Genomic DNA, 25,161 nt, shown 5'->3' on the forward strand with positions numbered 1-25,161 from the left:
CTTTTTTCTTTTTACTTGTAATCCATATCTGTTTGTATCAAACGGACATTTGTATGCTTGATGTTAGAGCAAGCTTCATATTTAACGTTTTGTTATATAATATGAATACGCACTGAGAAACTAAGGTTTGTTTGACTATAATGTCTTGTTTTTAATAACCATTAGAATATGTTTAAAATAATCAAATATAGGCACTTAACAGGAATGTTACATTCAGCTTCAAATGTGTCTAAAATGTGATTACATTCAAAGGAATGAAGTAAACAAGCTGTTTTAAGCAGTCTTATAAAATGTTGTTGATGTACCATAAAATGCAGCGTGTTGCCATTTCTGCTATAAACGTTAAATAAGTCATCCTCATTATACCAATAAGAAGATACAGAACCAGCCCATACATTAAGACACACATTTGCCTCATTACCTGGGGGAGCACAGCAAACAGAAGAGTGTATTAGGACTGCAGACAAAAGGACAGCAGCCGCCTCTTAGAATTCATTGTCATTAACACTGAAACGCCGAGGCACTTTTCAAACTCATTAGTTGATAAAACAACCCCCTGATTTCCTATTAAAAAACCCATTTGTCCTCCCTGGTGATGCTCCCCCGTCTCCACATCCCTGCTTTTGCACACTTTTGCTCTGAAGGTAATGGCAGCTCTTAAGAAGCTTGAGCCATGATTCCTCCTGCATCGATTGTGTTCATCTGGTTTCACAGCGAACAATTATTGCCATAATAAAAACAAGCTTTTCAAAGGAGCCGGTGTGCTGATAACTTCTTTTGCGTCGACTAAAGATTGCATTATGGTCAAATTAGATTTACTACCTTTGGGTTTAAGCTTCGTGCCTGGTGTGTTGGGGATTTGACTTGATCGGGTCTTTTAATGCTCCAATAGAAAAGCATTAGTGTGGGGCAGCTAATCTGTAACTGCATTGCTAGCCACTGAAAGCATTGCTATATATAGTTGTCTTGTGTTTCTGTGTGAGAATTTCTATGAATTTTACATTGACCTGTTATGACATCAAACACTGCCCATGTTTAGTCCCATCGTTTAGTTTTGTTTGTCTAATTTTAGTCCTGGTCTAGTCCAGGTTTAGTTTGAGTTTAGTTAGTCTCAGTTTTTAAGTAGTGTGTACATGTGTTAAAAACATTGTGTGCCCAAGGAATTTGAAACACAAAATTGTACCACAAATACATTTTATGCAGCTTTGATTATTGTAGTGATTGTGGCATAACATGGTGTCAGAATATATAGTGCTTTCAATTTGCATTGAAGAGCAGATTGACAGCTGTGACATTATGCTTGTGCAGTGTATATTGAGTGCATTGAAAGAGACATTCATCTTTTCCTGGCAGAATAACAATTTATTTAAATTCAGACAAAAGGAAATACATATTTGTGCTTTTGCAGTTAGATGAACAGCTTTGTATATATACATTTTATACATGGTTGTATAGAATATCTTGCTACAATATGTGGCTGAAATTATTGATCACCACTTTACATAAATATCAAAGATCCTCTATTTTCCGCCTGCTGAGCCCATGTAGTTATCTGGTAGAAAAATGTCTGCATTTTGAGTTCTTCAAAAACATTCATTCAAAGATGTATAATGTTAAAATTCAAGTCATTTCACCAGCATCTCAGGATCCTGAAGTGGCACCTGAGCACAAGTTTTGAGCAATGGTCACGCCCTCGATGTGGATGTAGCTCTGACAGGCAGGTTTGGTTTTCCAGAAAAAATAGATCGCTCGTAGCATTGGACATTTTCTCTACAAGTTTGCATGGACGTCCTCGTGTCGCAGCACTTTGAAGGTGATCCAGTAGAAGATGTTGAACATAAGGAAGCTCAATGGGAACACCGCTCTGGATATGGTGTCAATCCGCTTGGCACGGTCCACGAATCTCTTGTGCACCGTCTCGCTGTCGCATATGGTGACCGGGGGAGGGAGCGGCGGAGGAGGGGAGAACACGGTAGACACTTCGACTGGAGTGCCCTCTTTCTGCAAGCAGTGACCCAGGCCGTAGCCCCGGAAATAAAAGCCGCGACTCTCCCTTACCAGCTCCTCTTCCTGTGGAGTCAAGCAGAGGGTAGAGCGCGTTAGCTGTCAGTGACAATTAGCCGTGTCCCCCTGCTGACCCAAAACCATGCAGGAAGGAGGGGTGCACCACAAAAAAACATTCACTCATTTAAACATCAACACAACATGTAAAAGGTGCTTTCTGTGTGTTTTATAAAGGAGGGTACACCAACTGCCTAGAATGCTCCACGGTATAGCATTTAAATCAAATCAAATGTATTTGTGAAGCACATTTAAAAACAGCCAGAGCTTACCAAAGTGTTGTACAGATAAACAATACATTAGAAGAATAAAAATCATAACATGCACAAAATAAAATAATAATAAAAGCTTATCTTGCTGGATATGGAATTAAATTCCAAAGAGAAAAAGTGCATTTTGAGTGCTCAAAGGACTGTACAGTTCTAATGTGCGAAGGTAAGTTATTCCACAGCTGAGGTCCTACAACGGAAAAGGTCCCGTCTCCTCTGCTCCCAAGCCTGGTCCTGGTCCTGAGCCTGGTCCTGAGCCTGGTCCTGAGCCTGGTCCTAAGCCTGGTCCTAAACCTGGTCCTGAGCCTGGTCCTAAGCCTGGTCCTAAACCTGGTCCTGGTCCTGGTCCTGGTCCAGCCTTGTCCTGAGCCTGGTCCTAAACCTGGTCCTGAGCCTGGTCCTGGTCCTGAGCCTGGTCCTGAGCCTGGTCCTGAGCCTGGTCCTGAGCCTGGTCCTAAGCCTGGTCCTAAACCTGGTCCTGAGCCTGGTCCTAAGCCTGGTCCTAAACCTGGTCCTGGTCCTGGTCCTGGTCCAGCCTTGTCCTGAGCCTGGTCCTAAACCTGGTCCTGAGCCTGGTCCTGGTCCTGAGCCTGGTCCTGAGCCTGGTCCTGAGCCTGGTCCTGAGCCTGGTCCTAAGCCTGGTCCTAAACCTGGTCCTGAGCCTGGTCCTAAGCCTGGTCCTAAACCTGGTCCTGGTCCTGGTCCTGGTCCAGCCTTGTCCTGAGCCTGGTCCTAAACCTGGTCCTGAGCCTGGTCCTGGTCCTGAGCCTGGTCCTGAGCCTGGTCCTGAGCCTGGTCCTGAGCCTGGTCCTGAGCCTGGTCCTAAGCCTGGTCCTAAACCTGGTCCTGGTCCTGGTCCAGCCTTGTCCTGAGCCTGGTCCTAAACCTGGTCCTGAGCCTGGTCCTGGTCCTGGGCCTGGTCCTGAGCCTGGTCCTAAACCTGGTCCTGAGCCTGGTCCTGAGCCTGGTCCTGGTCCTGGTCCTGAGCCTGGTCCTAAACCCGGTCCTGAGCCTGGTCCTGAGCCTGGTCCTAAACCCGGTCCTGAGCCTGGTCCTAAACCTGGTCCTGAGCCTGGTCCTGAGCCTGGTCCTGAGCCTGGTCCTGAGCCTGGTCCTGAGCCTGGTCCTAAACATGATAAGACTTTTATAATGTATTCTAAAATGTGCAGGGATTTAAGGCCGCTGTGATAAAAAGGTGACCTGCTGCATGCTGTTCCCCCTGTGGACGGCTGAGCTGTGCCTGGTCTAAGCCATTACACAATGAGTTGCAGCAATCAATCCGTGACATCTCAAAAATAGCGATAGCCTTTATAGCCAATTTTCAAAACTGTGTATCTCCAAAGGAACAAGCAGGTGAGGGATTGACCCTACATTTCGTCTTTTTGTTGCTTTGAAGCTTCAATACATCATTGTGGCAGTAATTTTTTTGAAATGCAAAAAACTATCAGCAACGAGCATTAGGCCAAAATTAGGCGGCGGGTGCAGGCGCGGAGCACGGCGGGTGCGTACGGGGAGCACGGCGTGTCGTGGCAAGCGCGAGCGGTTCAGAAAAGTTGGAAACGCTTTTTTGCAGCAAGACGGCGCAGCAAATGATAAAGAGATTTGGCTCTAGTAACGTGCTACGCACTGCCCGGAAGAAGGACCAACACAAACCCGGCATGAGGTTTCGGCCAATCACAGAAGACGTGAGATTCTCACTGAGACTAAAGCATGTGTTGTGCTTCTGTCCTTCTGACAGCACGTCTAAGGTCTAAACGCAGGCAATTGACAATTACAGGTTTTGACAAGAAACATTAGTTTTTCACTAGAGCATCTTCTTGAGACAATCTCAATGTGGTCATCTCACAGTTTGGGTTGAATAGGATGGTCGTAGGGCCCGTGGACCATGTGGATTGAGTAAACAAACATGCGCGACAGGTGACATTATTTGAGAGTTCATAACTTCTACTGATAAACTTACCAAAGGATGTTCAGGAACTAGAGGTGAGCAGGGTCTATCAAGCTACTATCGTTTTATCAACACGTAGAATTTGATGTGAAGCCAGCCATTTTTTTTTTGTCTTTTGAGGGGGGGAGGGGGTCCAGAGAGAGACAAAAAAAAAAAGTTGTCTTTTAAGATAAGATAAGATAAGATATTCCTTTATTGTCCCACATGGGGAAATTACATTGGTGCAACGCAGGTAGATACAGAGGTAGATACAGAAGAACAGATCACTTATAGGAAGTCTGAAAAACACTTTCAGTAGAAGATCTCCTATAAATAAATAAAAACTCCCATAGACAAATAAATAAATAAATACCATTGCATGTGATCCCGACAGTAATTGCACATGAATATGTGTCACGACAGCACATAGATTGCACATGAATTCCAACAGCAATTGCACATACGACAGAATTGCACATCAGTATTAGGTTAGGTCAGTATTGCGCCGGGATAACGTGACGATCTCCGGGTAAGACGACTGTTCTCCGCAGTTTCATGAGTTCCTCCTTTGTGGAAACGCGGTACGGCGCCGGCCGGGGGGCGGGGCCGGAGCCGGGGGGCGGGGCCCGAGCCGGGGGGCGGGGCCGGAGCCGGGGGCGGGGCCGGGGGACTCAGAGCCAAAACACATCGCAACGACACGACGAAAACACTCAATCCAGCCGAATAAAGTCAAAACAAGTTAATTTAAAGCGATTCCAGTGCGTGTCCCGATCGTTCGTGGAGTTCCTCTTTCATATAAACGTGTATATAAACGTGTACCGACGACACGCCGTACTTTAGCGCGGCCGGAGGGCGCGGGGGGGGCTGGTGGGCTGGTGGGCTCGCTCGGAGCTAGCTCACGTCACAACAACACAACAACACAACGAAAAACGCTCAAATCCAGCCGAAAAAAGTCAAAAACAGTTGAATTAAAAAAATATTCCAGCGCGTGTCCCTATCGTACAGTAAAATAGAAAAATATACTAACTATATTTACAAAATATAGGAGATAAAGCACAATAAGTGTGAGAAAGAAGAGAGAGCGTTTACACCGGGCTGCCAGCTGTACCAGCGCCTTATGACGTCTTGAGCTTCAACTGATTTTGAGATCCCTTACCATAGTCAGAAAAGTTGCACAGTGCACTTTTACCAATGGACTACGGCTATGTGTTATTCTGTAAGGCCAATCAATGACTTCTGCAAGTTCTTACACTATCCTGAAAATGTGTAGTTCAATGTACAATGCCTTAGTGTCGTTGGGCAAGACACATCATTCTCCTTTCCTGCTTTGTCTGCGTCCACAGGTCTTTGAATACGTGTGGATCTAAAGATAGGATGTGGTTAACATTATGTAGAAAGTTAAGAAGATTTTACCAATCACTGTTCCGCTGGTTTAAATATATGCAAGTCACAAGAGCACTTCTTCAAGATATTTCCCCCAGATTTTTTTTAGCATTGTGAGTCAATTAGTCTTTGGAAACAAAAAAATATTCATATAGTTAATTTATTGAGGCGTAACAATTATATTTTCCCATTTAATAACTGAATAATGGGTCACAGGACACTTGAGGAGATCTGGAAACCTCTCAAAAACCTATTATTAGTCCAGTCCAGATCTCAAGCGGACCAAAAACCTCTTTCTTGGTGGTGTGCCGTGATAAATGGTGGTGCACTCTTTCCTCCTGCATGAGTGAGACATTGTTCCACTCTCTGAAGAGAATATGAATAGACATGTGGCTTAGCTGTGACAGGCCTCGGACACTTGGTGAGATTCTGTTTTGCATGGGGGACTTAAGGTGGGCGGTCAGGTCTGTTTAGAAAGGGGCCAGGAAACTATGAGCGCTGGTATATTTGTCACCGTGACGCTGTCATCCCCTTGACATTAGAATTAAAGTTAAACATTTGGCAAGAAACTAAGAAACAGCATCATGGTCGTGGCCACAATAAATGAATTATTAAATAATTACAACAAAATATCTCTAAGAATGTTGTGGTCATGGTGACAGAGTGCCCATACAGCAGGACAGAAGGGAGTTGTAGTTCTTTTAGCTCAGTTTAAGTATCTCCCTCCCTCCTAAAAGATGCAGTCCGTCATGTGGTCAAATCTAATGGTGCGTTTCTCTGCAGATAATAGGTGCTCATCGTAGCAAATGTGTTTCCATTTTTTGGGAGACACGTACTATTTTTATGTATTCTCCAAAAGTCTTTGCTTTGAAACATAATTTTATAGGGGAGTCTACTAAGAAATACCCTTTTACGGGGTCCCTATGACCTCACAACATTCTATAGGTCAATAATAAAGGTGGGGGACAGCTAAAATGAATATTGTTAAAATGCAGATTATCATTGAAATAATATAGCATGTTCAAGGGTCTAGGACTAGAGCAAAAATATCAGGTTCATCTATTTTTTTAAGTCATTTTTCAAAGCTTTCGGGGGAAAAAGGTAAAGAATTTTTTTTTGGGCCTGTAAAAGTCTTTCTGGGTAAGATTAATATTAAAAACTATTTTTGGCTTCAACAGTTATGCTATAAGACCAACTATTTGTGAATTTATCTTCCAGTGTATCTCAATGAGATACACTATAATTCTTTATTTAAAATTTGACAAATTTGATTGCCCAAAATGGGACAGTTACGCTGGACTACATGCTGAGGACTTGTCTTGTTATTTCTAAAAAAAAGACATCATCACATTCTAGAATCTGAGAACCACACTCAAACAAAAATATAGGAGTAAAATAAATAATACAACACTCTCTAGAATCAAACATTTTACACATTCAGCATGGCAAAGGTGAACACCAAGAGCACATTTCTTCATATCAGCACTAAAGTGAGCGTGACAGTGTGGAGGGAGAAAGGGCGAGTGCAGGGACAGAGGTCAGGCACGGGCAGAATATGAGGCAGACTTTGGGCAAACACCTGACAGAGGGGAAAGTTGAGGAGAAAGTTGTGTGGCTTTCATTTAAGAGACGTGTACATGGTCAAAATGTGGTCATGGAGGTCAGGGTTACCCTCGCACAGGCGCTGCACTGCTGACTCACACCCTTGTTGGAGGACTGCTGCTGGACACAGTGCATGTCATTCACTTTCCGTAATGAGTCCACACTCCCAGGGTGAACGGCCACGTCCTCCGTTACAAGGAAAAGTATAGACACATTAAAATCCGTGCCTCAAGTTAAAAAACAAATTGAAAAACACCTTGGGCATGGGCATTATGTGAAAATGAAACACTGTGGCCTTGGTTACCGGTAATTAAAAAGTTATGTGGTGCCAGTGCATTATTCATAACAATGCAAGATTTTACTATTAAGGAGCAATAAATAATTAGTGAATAAGCTGAGCATGTAATTTACAACACACAGCACCATTTTTAATACCTTATAATAAGATTTAATCTTATAAATCTAGGCATGCAATCACAGAGTGGATTGCATTGAAATTGTTTGCGTCCACACTTCACAAAAGGGAAATCTTTATTTTTCTTTAATTCTAATACAGATTGTTCCATTAGTATTTGACCAGCTTTATGAAATCAAACTTTCTGCATGCAAAAGTAAAGATATTATGATATAAACATCCACATAAAAATCCCTATACATTTACTGCAGGTGTACTTTGAGTAAAGAAGTATTGAAATTACTTAATTTTGCTTCAAAAATAGTCCAAATCATTAGTCTTTAGTTCTAAAGATTATAGTGTGACCTGAAAAATCACAATTAATTAAATACCGGTAACGATTATTTTTTACATCCTAATTGTCTGAACGCACTCTAAAAGATCTGACTTCCTAAATGTATTTATTTGATCAGAGACAATGCATAACCAGTACAAATGATCATTTGTCCTGTGCCAGGCAGAGTACACTGCTTCAGTCTTTGCGAGGCCCCCATTCTGCACTGGGCCTTGGATAAACAATTACCCTTTACGTCCCCAGTCAAACGCCCCTGGTATTTTCCACCCATAGTCTATAATTAGCAGTGCCAATCTCCAGTGTGATTAGTGCATTGACTGTATTTGGTGGACTTGCTCTGTCCAGTTCAGGTGTCAGGTCAGTGCCAGTCGCCCTCAGATGGATAGTATGTCAGCATTCAGTCTTCAGTTGAGGTAATTGTGCGGGTTGTGCGGACAGGGAAAGTCCTTGTCCACATCATTTCTCTCCTTGTGTATCGACACAGAAGGGCAGACAGACCAGTAAATCTCCTCAACTCTCTGTCTTTACAGGCAACACCACTGTGTGCCCCGGAGAGGATTTCCAAAGTGTCTAATCTAGTATTGATTCTATTTGGACTCTAGTACCACTGATAGTCTTTACCTTGAGCAATGTATCATAAGATATTATTGCTAATCCGAGAAGAAGCCTGTCACTTTAAGCAGCATAGAAGATACTGGAAAGTCTATTAATTATTATAATCTGGTAGGCTTAAAATATTGCACTTTACACACAAGCAGTTCAAGTTGTGCTTATATTCATGCCCATTTATTCATGCAAGATGCCCTAGCTGGTTTTATGTTTGCTCCGACTGTGGCTCCGACTGTGGCTCTGTGGCAAACACACACAAAGGAGTCTATTTTTGACGAATGGAGCGTTATGAATGAAGTTGAACTATAAAGCAAGACAAAAGATGAACACAGGAAAACGGTCCATTTTTAGTTTAACTGTATCGAGAGAGAACCTTGTTTCTGACAGAGTCCTTTACGTTTCTAAAGCTGCACTTGTTGAATATCGAAGGGAGAAAGCAATGGTTTTATACTAAGAAAAAAGGAGAAGAGCTGAACCAAGGCAACGCACGCACCCGTCTGAGAGTCTCTGAACACAACCATTTATTGTCGTTTGATTAAATTGGGTTTGATACAAATAACCTCGCAAAACTTCAACTAAGACATTTTATTCAATTGCCTGATTGTGATTTAGAAACACTCAATTATTATTCTTGACCCATGCATGAAATGGAATCTGGAATGCGGGAATTGGCCGAACATTATTCATGGAAACACTTTTGATACTAAGACAGACAATACTTCTGATCTTAACTGTCATAACCTAGCTATTGCAAATAAGGCTGTACAAATAATTAGCAGGCTAACAAGTTGGTTGCATTGACTCATTAGGCCTGCTACAGAGAAGGCTGCGGGCTTTAGTTTCAGTTAATTTTGAGTTCAATGTTCATATGTTTACGGCCAGGAGATACCGGTGTCAAAAGTTGTGATTGAGAGAAAAGATGAAAAAAGTCTTTACAGGTCAACATTCACTACAGAGAAGCACTGAACTGAAATGAGCTCATCTCCTTCATGTAATATGATAGCTGTAGTGTGTTGATGTTGTCAGCTGCTGAATATAGAGCCACGGTAACAAGAGACATAACTCAATGCAATGGCACCTGACAGGGACTCCAGGTTTTTAGGAACTCCATAACAACGTGCGTCAGCTTGTATATCTTTTTTTTTTTTTTTTTTGTGTATGCATGCTTGATTTACACTTACTATTCTTTGCTGCCGCTGCTTTTTCCTGAGCCTGATGAACTCCTTGTGTTGCCGTGAGACAAAGTTGACTGCGGCGTACTCCAGCAGGGCGGCGAACACAAACAGGAGGCACACGGCCATCCAGATGTCAATAGCTTTCACATAGGACACCTGGGAACAGACAAGGTCATAAAGGCATCAATACTGGATCAATGGGGCTGATGGGTAATCTGAGGCTGGGTTCAAAACACGGACATTTCTTAGTGCTTCGGTGCTATGGACTGGAATTGTAATGAGGCAAAGAGAGCCGTTTGAAGTTGTCATATAGAGACGGGTCAAGGCTGAAGACTGGAGGAGAGGCCTAGTCTAATAGTTAGTGAATGATCTGTCACGGCACATGAGCAATATGCACTGAACTCAGTGAGTGGAGGACACACTCCATCGACCTGCACAGTGCAGGGCACATCTGCTAAAGCAGCCATGACATGGAAACGTTTACTCGGAATGGAAGTTTGTGCAGCAACTTCACTGAGATTTATAATCTGAAAACATGTTTCTAGTGCTGTTTGTAAGTTTATTAAGATAAACTAAATTGAGAACGATCATTTTAAAACTTATTTTGTGGTTTTCTCACATAAATGTAAAAAGAAAAGTATTACAGTTTTTCACCATGTAAAGTTTTCATATACATTTTGTAATGTTGCCAAAATAGCCCTAATTTGGAACATTAAGATGAAAATGGACGGAGGGGGATTATTTAGTATTTCAGTAAAATACATTTTACACCAGGCCAAGTTACTGGTCAGAAAAGACTTCTCATAATAAGAATGTGAAGTATTTTTTTGCAAAAAACTTTTTGAATTCATGCAAAAATAAATCAGTTTAAAGCAGCACTGTGGAACATCCAAGCAAAGCAATAACATCACTAGTCAAGTTAAGCAGGTGACGGACACTGCAACAGAAAAGTAACATGTTGCACCTTTACAATTAATCAGAAAATATGGGCCACAAAACTTTCTTCTTGGCAGTTGAACTCTTTATCAACTGCACACTTACAAAATATATTGCAAATGTGTACTTACTTTATTAAATCCGACTTCATTTATCGTTTTTGTGCATGCATTTTTAAATACAATATCTAATCTCACCATGTTATTAAATCCTTTTGAACAAACATCACATTATGTCTGCGTATTAGCTGTGTCCAGCATGTCCTTGCTGAGCTGCCTTTTGTTTACTCCATGTAGTTTCTCACCTTGTCCAAAACAAGGCTCGGCTCCTTGCACAGTCAGCACTCATAACTGAATGTGTCCTTACATATCGCCCCATAGCCCAGTGCCAGAGGTTTAAGAGGACACCACTGGCCTATCCTTTTCCATTCTCACTGATCAAAAATCAATTGTGCCTCTGTCACTTAGTTCATGGAGCATTTGGGTCAGCCTTGGCAGCTGGTCGAGACATTATAGGAAGGAAGGGAAATGCAGTTTCTGAATCATGTATCATTTTTTGGGGAAGTGTCAGTGCGAAATGTCACAGGGGTGTGCAGCCTCCTCATTCAGGCAGAACTCCAGTTATTACAGTTTGTCCCATTTAGTTTCTGACCTTTTTGTCGCGACCTTGGCCAAGAAGATTAGTCCGTGTTTTGAAACCTATTTTATTTTATATGCCCCAAAGTAAGTAATGTCAAATTTATGTGAGTTTTACTGAGGTCAGAAGCAAGTAACATTTTTTTTATATTAAATTGTTTTTGGTTGCCAAGAACTGCAATTGGTTTTGTATTGTGCAAAGCAAAAATATCAAAACCTTTTTGACTTATTTTGCCCATAGGCTTTATTAGACAGGAAAGGACAGTGTGAAATGGGGACTAATGAGTTAAAATTGTAAGCTGAGAAGTTACACAATTTAGATTCTTCAGATAATTTTCATATTATCTGAAGAATGTCGCACAGTTATTGTAAAAATACAGTTAATTATTTTACAAAACGTTGTAATATTGGCCTCACTATTACATTTAAAAGAAATTATAGCAACATTGGCAAAATACTGGTTATGAGCCACAACAGCAAGACAAATATTAGATTGTTGTATCGACAAGAAAAAAATACAAATTAAATACAAATTAAACCATTGCTACTCTAAATTGCAAATCATTCATTGTTATCTCAGGAAAATTAAACTGTAATGCAGCAGAAAATGTGCAACAGAAACGCAATGAAAAAAAACTAACCTTGGGCAGTGATGCTCTGGAGCCAGAACTCTGAGTCGTCATGGTGAGCACTGTGGTGATGCCCAGTCCCACTCGGGCCGGTGCAGCGTCCATGTTGATCCAGAAGGACACCCAGGAGAGGATGACGATGAGCAGGGACGGGATGTACATCTGGATCAGGTAGTATCCCATCTGACGCTCCAAGTGGAACTTCACTTCAATGCATGTGAATTTACCTGGAGATACATGACAAATGATAGGGAAAGTATTTGTTTAAAGCTAACAAAGTGTTGGGTGACGAGCAGGGAGGACATTAAGCAAATTGTGTAGTTTGCTTTGATGGAATTTACTTACTGTACTGATAGATGGAGGGTTTCCTATCCTTAATGTATTTTCTTCACAAACTGCCACTTGATGCAAAACCATTATAAAGCTTTACAACATATTCTATCCCACCAAACAAAGTAATAAAACATGTCATATGCTTCAGATCTATACTCAATTGGGGAATACTGACTTTCAGATACAAGTATTATACAGTTTTTATCAGCCCAGAACTCGAAGGATCATTTCAATACACATTCATACCAGTATTGTAGTACTTTGTGCAGTAGCCCAAGTCCATCTCGTCTTTGAGCACAAACTGTGGGAGTGTGAGGTCGTCTGCCACCTGAACTGGATTTTCTGACAGCCACTCGAAGATCAGGTCATTCATGGTGTAACCGACTGTAAACAGAGGAGCAAGAGCTTTGGCAAATGAATATGTTGGGTTCACATGACATCAAAACAGTCAAAACTGCTCATATTTTATACGTTGTGTTGTAGGGCAGGTCATAATTCTATGATATAGAGTTTGATTAGAGTGTTTTAACCTGGAATATCTCAGTAATTCACATCCACATGAAACAAAAACTGTAATCAAGTTGAATGTCTCTCCTTTCAGTCAAAATAAGGTAAAAAATAAAAAAGTAATACAGTATATTTTTTCACACATGGGTACAATTGCTTGTCATGGGGAAGGAATTTAAGACACAAGATTAATATGGCAAATACGGTTGGAATTCCTGACATAAAAACTCTGAAAACACCGAAAGAATCAGCACTAGTTTTACTCAGGCCCCTGTCCTCCCTCTGAAACTATGACGCGTATTCTCGTGCAATGACCACAACTTTTTAATTTTACTTGCTGCCTTTGTGGGACGTAACTGGAGCTTTTCCCCCTCTGCCTGTCATCTCTTATGCAGACAGATGTTGTTACCTTACATTAAAAAAAATCAACAACTTGGCTTAATGGAACTAGGAGACAAGGCATCAAGTCCTGATGTCTTTCGGAGACGTAATGTTCTTTTGCCCATCTGTCCAGCCACTTCCAGCCTTGTATTCGTCACAATAAAGGTCAAGTGACACAGTTACAGCGCCATCACGGCTGTCTGAAGGTTAGCGGACAAAAAAGGGAACGCGGACATAAAAGCCGTAGAATATAAACCTCAAATGATTTTAGTAATGCTGTTTTGACATGTCCACTTGGGATATGGAAATAAGTATTTTGATTTCTTGGCTACAACACAGAAATACATAAAATTTCAATTTGCATAATCCTTTTGGAGGGTTGTGCTCCTACTTGGAAGCGCTTGATTAAATATATATTACTAAAGCAACAGCGCAGAATGCCTTGCACATCTGAATAATATCATACACACATCTGCTGAGAATCTGTAAGGCCGACGCTACAGTGGCATCAATAATTCAACATTCAGCGTGTTTTTTCCCGTAGCTTCAGTCTGAGAAAACAACATCTTGTTCATGAGGAGAATTGGGTGTCATTTACAGATACCTTGACACAACAGGTGAGGGGAATACAAATGCTTTAAATGTGTGATGAAGCTGGCATCTACAATCAACTGTTAAAAGGTGGACAACTGTAATGAAAAGCTCAGTTTGTTCCAGAAACAGCTCAATATGTGATTTTCATGTGTCATTTTTTCTTGAACGCGCTAGGATTTTTGTTCTTTAATGCCCCCCTGCTTTACTTTTACTCCAAACTGTGCAATATTTACAGTTTTTACAGTTTTGCCTGGTTGCCTGGATATCCTGCCCGTCAGCTAATTCAAGCACGAATTTGGCTCTATCCAATATTCAGATACCACATTAAAAATAAAATGTCTAATTAGTATAAAAGATTAAATGATCGAAAACATGCTATTGGCTTATATATTATTTTGCATGTCTAGCTTGATATCTCTTTTGGAAACAAACTAGTCCCTTTCTGGATGATTTTATCAAAAAAATAAATATTTTGGCTGTACGGATTATAGCCTTGTAGACCTTTCTTTGTGTGTAAGTGGATTTGGGATTCCTGGATATTAATGTTTGAGGGCAAGTAGTCTAAAGCTGCATATAGAAGACCATAATGTGTCGAAATATGGATAAATCTTATGCTTCTATTTATTCATCAGTATGAGTCCATGGCATGAAAGGCTAGAAAAGAAGACTGGCCTCAGCTCCTTTATAGCTACAGAGACCAGAGAGAGAGAGAACACGTGTCTTTCTTCCACGTTCTGAGTTAAAGCATCAGCATGTATCATTTTGGGCTTATCATAGTTCTAGATCTAGATCAACTCCTATTTGCAATAAGCAAAAGTTCATAATTGGTCGTTATGATCTACAGTATACAGCTTTTATTTTTAACCCTAACCCGTTTGTAAAACGTATGAAGAGAAAACCTTTCCAAATATTGTGGCTATCTCTCATACCTGACACATTTATATACATTATAAACCATTAAAATCCCAGTATGCAAAATTTTATCCAAAAGAATGGACTAAAATTAAAGCATGTTTGTTTGTTTTTTTTGTATCCTTATGTGTGCAGGTGATCATCTCCACAAATCTGACTCGTACTTGACCTGGAGGAACCTCTCGCTGCTTGTTTCCATGGAATACAGTTCCTTTGGTAATAAAATGTTCAGAAGCAAGGCTTAAACTTTCTATTTCCATGGAATCATGCAGGTGATTACTATCTCCAGAAAGTTACATACTGTTGCTTTAAGTCTGACTTCTCTATTAGTAATTTTACAAGATCAGAATAGTACATTTTGTCGAGAACCACAACAAAGAAGAGCAAAAGTGGTCATTGTACATTCTAGCCACAGAAGCAGCAGTAAAAACTAATGTCCTCCCACCATTTCACTCCAGCCAAGGTGATGGCACCCTTGGGTGGAGCACGAACACCCATCACTACAAGGCCAACTATCCTGACCAGGACTTTAATCTGAAATGATTACGTCTCCTCTAATGGAAGGTGATACACTCAGAACACACCCATAATGTTTGTCTTTGTCCAAAAGGGTAAAATGTCTTAATATTCCTGTCTTATGCTTGGACACGTATAGTCTCCTCTGAATTTATTGGCCTTTTATGTTTGTGCCTGTGACAATTTGCAGAAATAAATCATGTTCCCTTCTCCACCACAACAGAGTAACTAGTTCTATATCAACAATTGCTCTTGTTCTTATTGAATCAGATAAGGCAGCGTAGGTAGAGCTAAGTGTGTTTATTTGTAAGGTACTGGGTTCTGTAAGGGTGCTCCATCTGTCCTCTCCTAGCTAGACTTAAATTATTTTGTTCCTGTGATAGGAAATTAGGTCACCCTTAGGCTCAGGGGGTGGGTCACATATAATAAAAGGGACACAGAATTAAAGTTTTATTATTTATATCCGGGAAATTGGTTTCACCAGGGCAGATGATATCTCTGCTAAGGCAGCAGGAGCGCGAAGAGGGCACTCTATCTGTGCAGCACTACATATTCTTTTGCAGATTTTTTTAATACAACAGAAGATAGAATTACAATGACCAATTTTACATGATGAATTATGTTTCTCCCAAGTTGCAAAACGTTGATAAATAGTTCTATTTTTTGGCATGAATTGTAATTAATATAACTTACTGCAATGCCTTATCTAGCTTCTAGTTAACAAAGAGATCGAAGGCGTACTAGTTTTTTCTTTTTCAAAGTAACAAACATGCACACTACACCCGGATTCTTGATTCTTTCAGATATACGTCTCTTTACATTTTTTTCCTAATCTGATTACTTAGATTGTATTGTATTGTTGTTAGAAATGTTACATTAAAAGTGATATTAGGCTTGGTTTATATTCAATACTTACAATTTTATGAAGAACCGTATGGCTTGCATAATTTATCTTACAAAATATTGTTGCCAGGGCTACCATATGGTGACTCATTCATATGCGTTTCAGGTAGATTACAAACAATACTATTAATGCAAACAGAGAAGACATTGAACTTTATTCCATTTTTGTTTCATGCGGATAGACCCATAAAAAGACATATCAAAATTTCTACAAACCGTTTGACAATTAAAAGGCAAATTCTACCATAGAATTCTGACCTGTCCTCCAGCTAAATTTTAAAGGGATTCAAGAGTGTTGTGATGTCCCATGAATGCAACCTAATGTGATAATCTGTGCAATATCAATCTACTAATGGCAGCAAACAAGAGGGAAAGTTGGAAAAGCTGAAGGAATATTAGCATGAAGTGAAAAAGAAGCAGACTCACAGCTCTCGAGCTGCATAGTACAGGTTTGTACGTCCATGGGGAAGTTCTTCAGGTCCATAGGGCAGGACAGGATGAGAGTTAGCCTGAGACAGAGAGAACGCAAGAGCCATAGAAAGGTGAGAAAGAGCGTAAGGAGAAGAGACTAAAGAGGGCAGAGAGGTTAACAGACAGAACAGGAAAGTCTACTATCAGCGTAGAGACACTTTGCATTACATAAATCACCATGAGCCTGCGCCAGACCACTTGACATAATAAAGTTAAAAAGTGAAAAATGACCATGTGGTACATGGGGGTAATTTGTGTCAGCAACAGCCCTTTTATTGTTGTGCTTATGATGCATTAATCTTTCCTGAGAGACGATCTAGCACAGACCAACCCATTCAGGAGTGTGTCTGGTAGAAAGTGGTGTAATTACCTACAGAGGCCGCACAGAGCAGCTCCATATTCACCACTCTGAGGATAACACTACAGGTATGTCTGTCTACTATCATACCAGCAAAGAGTTCTCTAAATGTCTCTACGTGCAGTGCTTAGTATTTGATAGAACATGCACAGGCTATGTTTTTCCTCAGGGGTTCGTCTGCAGTGAATCGGTAGAATCAAGCTGAGTACACAGGTTGTTGTCTTTCCCAATTTCATGGTTAGCTAAGTCATTTGAAACTTTTCCAATCTGCAGTTAAGTCTCTGAAGCTGTTTACCTTTTCACTTCACAGTGAAAGTTAACTTAATGTTCCGGATTTTGAATGCATATCTCAGCAAAGGCCAATATTAACAATACACAATCCATGTTCAACGTGAGTTGGGGCTGACCTGATGTTTTCTGCAAATGGGCATACAATTATTAAATAATTTCCTTTTCAGTTATCTGGTAAATGTAGTAATTTGTTCAAAGTAGCATGGCAATGATCCCTATTAGGCCCTAGTGCCACAAGCTGGCGAGAAAGGCTGTAAGGCTGCAAGAAATCGAGCGCTAAGCTTCCAAACACCCACAAACACACTAGCCCACAAAAATCGGATCATAGAATCATGAAATTTGGCACAGACGTAGATAGTTACAAGCAAAGTTAAAAATAATATTATGGCAATGCCGTCCGCCCAACCAAATGTTGGCCATAGCTGCTAAACATGTTGCTCAACATGAATGCACTTTTACGAACTCTCGATTAGCATACAATTTGGTGAGACTCATCTTCAGAAGTGGGCCATCAAAAGTTTTTGATATTTTTATTTAATTTTATGTGCTACGGTCAGTAAGCGGAAAAGCAGCACATGGTTTTCAAAAACATTGCCTTTGGAATGGGGATAACATTTAGTTCTTCCCCAATGTATACAATCTTGCACAAAAATTCCATTTTGCCTGCCAATCAAAACATTTCTAGGAACCTCCTATGTTATTCCAATGGGAAAATCACCATATCTCTGTTTTTGTTTACAAGTTATCAAATGTTTTCTTTTAAGTAACTAACTGTATTTGTGCAGCACAGCCTCAAACCTTGCCCATAATATTTAAATTTTCAATACACAATAATTCCCATATTTGTAAAGCAAAGGAGCGTAGAGCCACGGATTTGGCAGTGGGTGTAAAAGGAGGAGGATTGTGGGTCCATTAGCGCCCCCTCCTCTTGTGTTGTAGGCCGGCGGCGTGGCGTGAGCGCGGGCCGCTCATTACCGCTATATTTCCTATTACAGCGCTAAACAGCAGATATGATGAGATATGAAACCTTTCCAATTCAACTATCTCCTGTTACCTGATGCTGTAAAGAACGCTGCCATCTTGGAAGATCCGTAGCAGCTTGTTATCAGTGGTGACCTCATGGAAATTAGCCCCTTTCTCATTGGCGAAGAATAGATCAGGTTTCCAGATGGAGTCGAGCATGGATGGGTCAAGATCCAGAGAGTCATCCGGGTATTCACTGTAAGCCAGGCGAGGGTCGTTCCACTTCTGCCGCAGGAACACATTGAGCCTGTAGTCCTGCGGAGGGTAATAATAACAAACTCTGTCCGTCACAATGTTGTTGACCCAGCGCTGTTGATGCATCCATCGATAGCCGTGCTGACCAGACGTCTCAAGCGGTTGCTCAGTAAACACTGCCACTTCAGTCACGATGGTTTTATTTTAGCGACACCAGAGACCCTTTTGCTTTGAATCCATTCAAGCGTGCGTTTGCTCACTGTGATTCCATATAAATGCTTTATCTGTAAAGTACTTGACTTTTAAACTCAAAATTTCTACTTCTTGTAGGGCTTTTGTTCATTATTCACCGGAGGATTTTTCTTTACTTTATTACTATGCTCATACCACTTTTGTTTTTTGTGACCCAGAGCTAACACTTTGGTTCTTAGATAAATGAAAGACACCTCAGGACACACATATAGTGTATGTGAAAAACTAACTAATGAGAGGGAAGAACTGTGAAAACTATAACAATTATTTTATAACTTTAAGCACTATTGTATATCAGATGACACAATGACATTATTAACAGAGTGACCTCCAGGCCCACAGGTCTGGTTTTCTTGAACAATATACAATTTGTGCTGACCCAGCACAAAGGGCACTGTACATGTAAAGCCTCTGGACCTCCTCATCATTTTTCTCAATTTTTCATTTAATTGGAGAGCAGACAGTTCATTATCAGTGTGTCAGTGACCCAATGGGCATTGAAGGTTGTGCTGTTATGCTTCAAAAAACACAGAAAAGGAGGATCAGATATGCAAGAGGAAGACAGTAAAGGGTATTTTAGTTTATAGCAATAAACGAATAAACTAAAAATAGTTTAATCTAAAATCATAGCAAGGTGATTTTGTTTACAGTATACAAAGTTCTACATTGTGCCACACTTGGACTTTAATCAGTATTGTCTTCTAGTGTTCAAATTGTACATCTAATAATATTAGATGTGGATGTGAATATTATATTCACATCCACAGAACTATCTGAAATGCTTATGGCATGGATTGAACAAGTTACTGGTAACATACAAAAATGTAAGACCATTTGTTTATTTTTTGTTTGTTTATTTCATTATTTCATCAGGACAGTATATGTTAATAAACATATGAAATACATGCTGTAAACACGCCGGATTATTGCCATGGGCTAATTGCCATCTGTTGTTCCCCATCCACGCTCACAAACACTGTCATTCATACACCAGCACCGTATTGAAGGCATCACAATGAAGCCGAAGCCAATGTGTGTTCACATATGATCCCATTCATCACATGCTATTAGACAGTTATGCTTCAGTGGATAGTTTTTGTCAATATTCATGCAAATGGTAAGAATACTATGTAGTGTTTTGTATATTTATAGTCTATAGTGTATTCTCTTACCATTGTAGTTTCCGTGATGGAGCCGAAGCTGTTGATGAATATGTTGCAGGTGACATTCACTGGTGGGCCTGAAAGAGCAATAAACAAAATGAACACATCTGCTGTATTTGAGATGATCCACAGCCCCAAATTTATGTCCAAAATGGCCTCAGCATCTCCTATTCTGTGTGATTTATACGACTTTCTCTATCACCAGTCATTTTCTTACTCTCTGAAGGGCTGTAAATAATAAGTTTAGCATGATGATTTTATGCAAACATACTCAGTTGCATGGTGCCATAGTAAGTTAATACAAATAGACATTTTATTTGACTTTAGTATATATATAGTATATATTCAAATGTAATCATTGTAACAAGACAACAACTACTGTATGTGTTAGTACTACACTCACCCCTAGAATCAAGGCCGTCTACAGATAGATAGATAGATAGATAGATAGATAGATGGATAGAAAAATAGAAAAACAGATTATTGCAACTGATTTTATTTTAGACAAAGGATTGTACACATAGGTATATACAGTATAATGCAATTTAACCGGGTGCCACCGTGCAGCGCCTGAGGAGCTATCTAGATCTTGATCTTGGCATGGACCAGAGTTAGCCTATCCATAACTCCCAGACACTCTTAATCATCTTAACATCACTAAAACATAAATTGTTTGCTAATAACAAAAAATAGTTTCCTCTTAGTTCATATCATGGATCACATGTTGTCCATAAGACAACTAAAATGCAAAACTTTGGCATGGACAGTGCTTTGAACAGAGCAAATGTGGCTGCATTGTTACCAACCGCACTAACGGGGCACCTCCACAGAGTCGTATGTACGCGTGTAGACCACCTTTTCAGCTTCATAGGCTGTGCTCTGCGCCACCAGCCACTCAGGTACAGTAGGTGCACACTGACACGCACAGCCCTGAGCCTGCAGCCTACACATGCATCTACTTTGCCTTTGGAGACCTGAGAAGCTCTGGATGTGCGCTCCTGTCTTGAGGCACAATGGGGTCTGCATTGCCTATAGTCTGGCAACACGATACGTATCACGATTCACACTTCACAATACAGTATTTCTGTATGACTCGATGACTAGGACAATTTATTACAATATTTTCTTTGACTTTGGTATTTCACAAAATTTAAACATGTATTGTAAATCTCTTTTTTAGTATCATTAATATAGTGGCAACTAAGAAATCGTAGCAAGAGGCATACTTTTTAAAAATCTTTATGGTAATGGCCATTTGATAGACTATAAATTCAATACAAGAATGTAAAAATAACTCTTTATGTATGTATGATTTGTTATTTAGGGAAAATCAGTCTGAATGATATAATTCAGTCTGATTTTCCCTAAATCACAAATTAAAATTGTAGCTTCTCCCTGGTATCTTCATGGCTAGACTGAGAGTTTAGTAGTTTTGGCTTCTTTTGTCTGATTTACTCTTAAGTGGAAACAAGCTCTGCAGAGGAATATCACATTTCAAATCCTGCCTAAAATACAAGTTAATTTAACTAACAATGAGATTAGATGACTAGTACATTTAAAAAAAGTTTTTTTGGGGTTATTTTTTCATTTGTGTATTTGGGTTTCGAACTCTTTCTTCTCAGAATGGTTGATTTGGCTGAAAACTGTTGAATAGTCATATTTTACCTTCCCAAGAGCTTGATAGTTGTTTTTTTTATCAGATGGTGGACAAAATTAAATAAATGCAGAAACCATCAACCGTGTTTGTACAGGTATACTAATTTCTACTAATTTCTCAGCAGTTGCCCATGCTTGTACTTGTAATTGAATAGATTCCAAGCCATGCAACAGTTCCTTAACGTACAAAAGTACAAAAAACCTGTACTCTTTGCACTAATGAAAATAACTATAGCTATAGCCAATTTGTTTCTGTCTTGGAATAAACTGCAGCAGATGAAGGCCCCAGTTTTTTGTTGAATGATTTCCCAGCTCCCACCGATCTGTTCATTGATTAAAGTTGACCGGTGAACAGGTTCAACAGGAATAGTAGCCACTCTCACTCCTGAAAAAGGTATTCCAGGAAGTATGTATCCGAGACAGTCCTAAATAATTGAATCAAAACAAAAACAGGTCGTTCTGAACACACACTCGCACTGGTGTAAACACCAGACCAATGAAATATAAATGTTTGGGGCAGTCAATAAGGCAAAATTCAAACTAATTATAATGTCAACATCATTGGACAGAAATAATGCATACTGTTACTATCAGTAAGTCAGCAAGTATGTATATACTTGGGGTGTTAATTACATTCCCATCCCACAATAAGGTATTACAATGTTACCCTCCAGATGTCCAGATGGCACCTGTGCGCCACTGAACCACTCAAACGGCCCAACGCACGCGGAGCACTTGTGGCTGTGGTGAGGGAGCGGTATTCTTGTCACTCACATGAAGAGCAGAGCACTGCACCATAATGATGACTAAATAATATATATATAAATAATATATATATATATATATATATATATATATATATATATATATATATATATATATATATATATATATATATATATATATATATATATATATATGTATGTTGGAAATTTGGTGAAAATAGACTCCATGTGGAATCTGAAGCTCGGCCCTGCTCCGAGGGCAATCTGGGCTGCTCCAATTACTTAAATTACAAAACTGATGCCTTTTCACCTTTGAACATTTTGAACGTTTTTGGCCCACAGCTAATGAGAGGCTGGTGAACTGACCTTGGAGCACTGCGAGCATGGATCCGGATGACTTCTGGTGGAAAGAATCAGCAAGAAGTCTATTTTTACCAAACAACCAAGCGGTCTGGAGTGGTTTTGAGTTAATTAAACGAGAGCTTGTTTATGAAATCATGTGTTCACACAAGAACATGAACCTTTTGGTCAAATACGCACTGTACTGCAGTACACTGTAGTTGGTCTAACCCGCTCAAAATACACCAGCAGCTGACAAGTTTACTCAATAAATTCTCATATTGGCTTCACTGAAAGGAACAATATATCTTAGGCTATGTACTCCCAGCTTATATATTCTTTGTGTTATATTTCTAATATTTACCTTTGAAATTGGGTCTAATTCGGGCATCATATCCCGAAGTTCTCCCCATAAGCTTGTCCAAGAAGTCCGAGGGAGACATCTGCGGGCCAGACCTGCTGAGTGGCTTTATCTCCTCTTTACAGCAGCTCGGTCTGACGGTACACAGGGGATAGACAGGGACACATACAAAGAAAAGCAGAAGAAAAGATGTGAGAAGAGCAGAGGAGGACTATTGTACAGAAGCGGAACAGTGGGCAGTGGGAAAAATAATAACAATCAATCAAGACGAGGAGCCGACCACGATCAGCAAGTCAGTCATCAGCAAAACAGGCCCAGTGGCGGTGGGCAAATGAGGGCAAGGACTTTTCAAGTGATTACATGTACATTTTGAAGGAATCGTCGAACTTTACTCTTTAAAGTCGCAGTATAACTTTTTTAGTGGAGGGCACAGGAGACGTCGCTCATTTTACTGCTAAGTATTTTTAGACCGCCATGACAAAGCGGCTTACCAGCGTTGGAATCACAAAGTCTAATCTGATTGTGGTTTTTAATAGATTTTTGTGTGTCACCAGGGCCTTTTGTAATCAAACCTGAGCCAACTGAATTAGCCAAAAAGAGCACACTACGACAAAGGTGATTTGCTGTGGAATAGTTGAAAGCACAATGATTAGACTGATCAAAAATAACCCCCACAAAAATGTCTTTACTCTAAATAATTTTTGTAGTTTTTGCAGTTGCAGTTCTTTCACCGACTACACAATTTCCTGCATTGTTTCCCACTGCTTCAGGCATTGAAGGGTGGTCTGACAGTTTGATGGCTCAATAGTGATACAGGAAGATGTGGATAGAGATGATATGGCACTGACAAGGTTCAAGCAGGCAGCGGGATTCACCCCCAGCTGGGTAAAAGAAGGTTGAATAAATTGCTTCAGTTCACAAGCACTGCACTATTTTGTATTTGATTTATAATTGCTTTGTGCTGCTGGAAACTTTATTACACTGTCTTTTACATCTGCCACAATGCCAGTACTCGGTGTACAGATGGCGAGCTTATTCCCCCCGAGCCGTGTGTTACTGAGGTATACTGTGTGGAGTCAGTGAATCTAGTATAGAGCTTCAACGAGTTTACTGTGACATAAAGCCTGTTCAGGGCAATGCAGATTATGTTATATAATTTTTAGCCAAGGGCACATAAAACAGGAATGATAGTGCTGTTCGGGGGTGAATAGTTAGCACAGGTGCGCTTGTGTTGTGAGTTCGAATTTGGCTCTTGACAGTTTGCTACAATGTCCTTCCCCATTCGCACCATTTCAAGCTGCACTGTCCTGACTGATAAAGCCTTCGAGCCAAAAGAACAGCTCACTCCCCGGGACCCTCAGAGCCCCACTCTGTTCTAATGAACTTAAAGGGAGTGTATGTTAGTGTATGTTAGTATGTATGTTAGTGTATGTTAGTGTATGTTAGTATGTATGTTAGTGTATGTTAGTGTATGTTAGTGTATGTTAGTGTATGTTAGTGTATGTTAGTATGTATGTTAGTGTATGTTAGTGTGTGTTAGTGTATGTTAGTGTGTGTTAGTGTATGTTAGTGTGTGTTAGTGTATGTTAGTGTATGTTAGTGTATGTTAGTATGTATGTTAGTGTATGTTAGTGTATGTTAGTATGTATGTTAGTGTATGTTAGTGTATGTTAGTGTATGTTAGTGTATGTTAGTGTATGTTAGTATGTATGTTAGTGTATGTTAGTGTGTGTTAGTGTATGTTAGTGTGTGTTAGTGTATGTTAGTGTGTGTTAGTGTATGTTAGTGTATGTTAGTGTATGTTAGTATGTATGTTAGTGTATGTTAGTGTATGTTAGTATGTATGTTAGTGTATGTTAGTGTATGTTAGTGTATGTTAGTGTGTGTTAGTGTATGTTAGTGTATGTTAGTGTATGTTAGTATGTATGTTAGTGTATGTTAGTGTATGTTAGTGTATGTTAGTATGTATGTTAGTGTATGTTAGTGTATGTTAGTGTATGTTAGTGTATGTTAGTATGTATGTTAGTGTATGTTAGTGTGTGTTAGTGTATGTTAGTGTGTGTTAGTGTATGTTAGTGTATGTTAGTGTATGTTAGTATGTATGTTAGTGTATGTTAGTGTATGTTAGTGTATGTTAGTATGTATGTTAGTGTATGTTAGTGTATGTTAGTATGTATGTTAGTGTATGTTAGTGTATGTTAGTGTA

The 25,161-nt window shown here is 39.9% G+C and overlaps 1 protein-coding gene across 1 annotated transcript in view; it reads right to left on the minus strand.

Annotated features, from left to right (window-relative positions):
• Positions 1–1,341: 1,341 nt before the first annotated feature.
• glra4a (glycine receptor, alpha 4a) overlaps positions 1,342–25,161 on the minus strand; it is a 56,132-nt gene continuing 32,312 nt past the window's right edge. The window contains exons 2-9 of the mRNA XM_072436088.1: positions 22,959–23,089; positions 19,884–19,951; positions 18,296–18,519; positions 16,548–16,630; positions 12,555–12,692; positions 11,988–12,202; positions 9,782–9,931; positions 1,342–2,070 (exon numbers count right to left, since the gene is read on the minus strand). Coding sequence (XP_072292189.1) covers positions 1,771–2,070; positions 9,782–9,931; positions 11,988–12,202; positions 12,555–12,692; positions 16,548–16,630; positions 18,296–18,519; positions 19,884–19,951; positions 22,959–23,089 — 1,309 coding nt within the window. The 3' untranslated portion in view covers positions 1,342–1,770. The remainder of the gene's footprint in view (positions 2,071–9,781; positions 9,932–11,987; positions 12,203–12,554; positions 12,693–16,547; positions 16,631–18,295; positions 18,520–19,883; positions 19,952–22,958; positions 23,090–25,161) is intronic.

The sequence above is a fragment of the Eucyclogobius newberryi genome, unplaced genomic scaffold (assembly GCF_026437365.1).
Source record: "Eucyclogobius newberryi isolate DKJ021-1_F unplaced genomic scaffold, fEucNew1.0.hap1 SCAF_11, whole genome shotgun sequence".
In the NCBI taxonomy this organism is placed as follows: domain Eukaryota; kingdom Metazoa; phylum Chordata; class Actinopteri; order Gobiiformes; family Gobiidae; genus Eucyclogobius; species Eucyclogobius newberryi.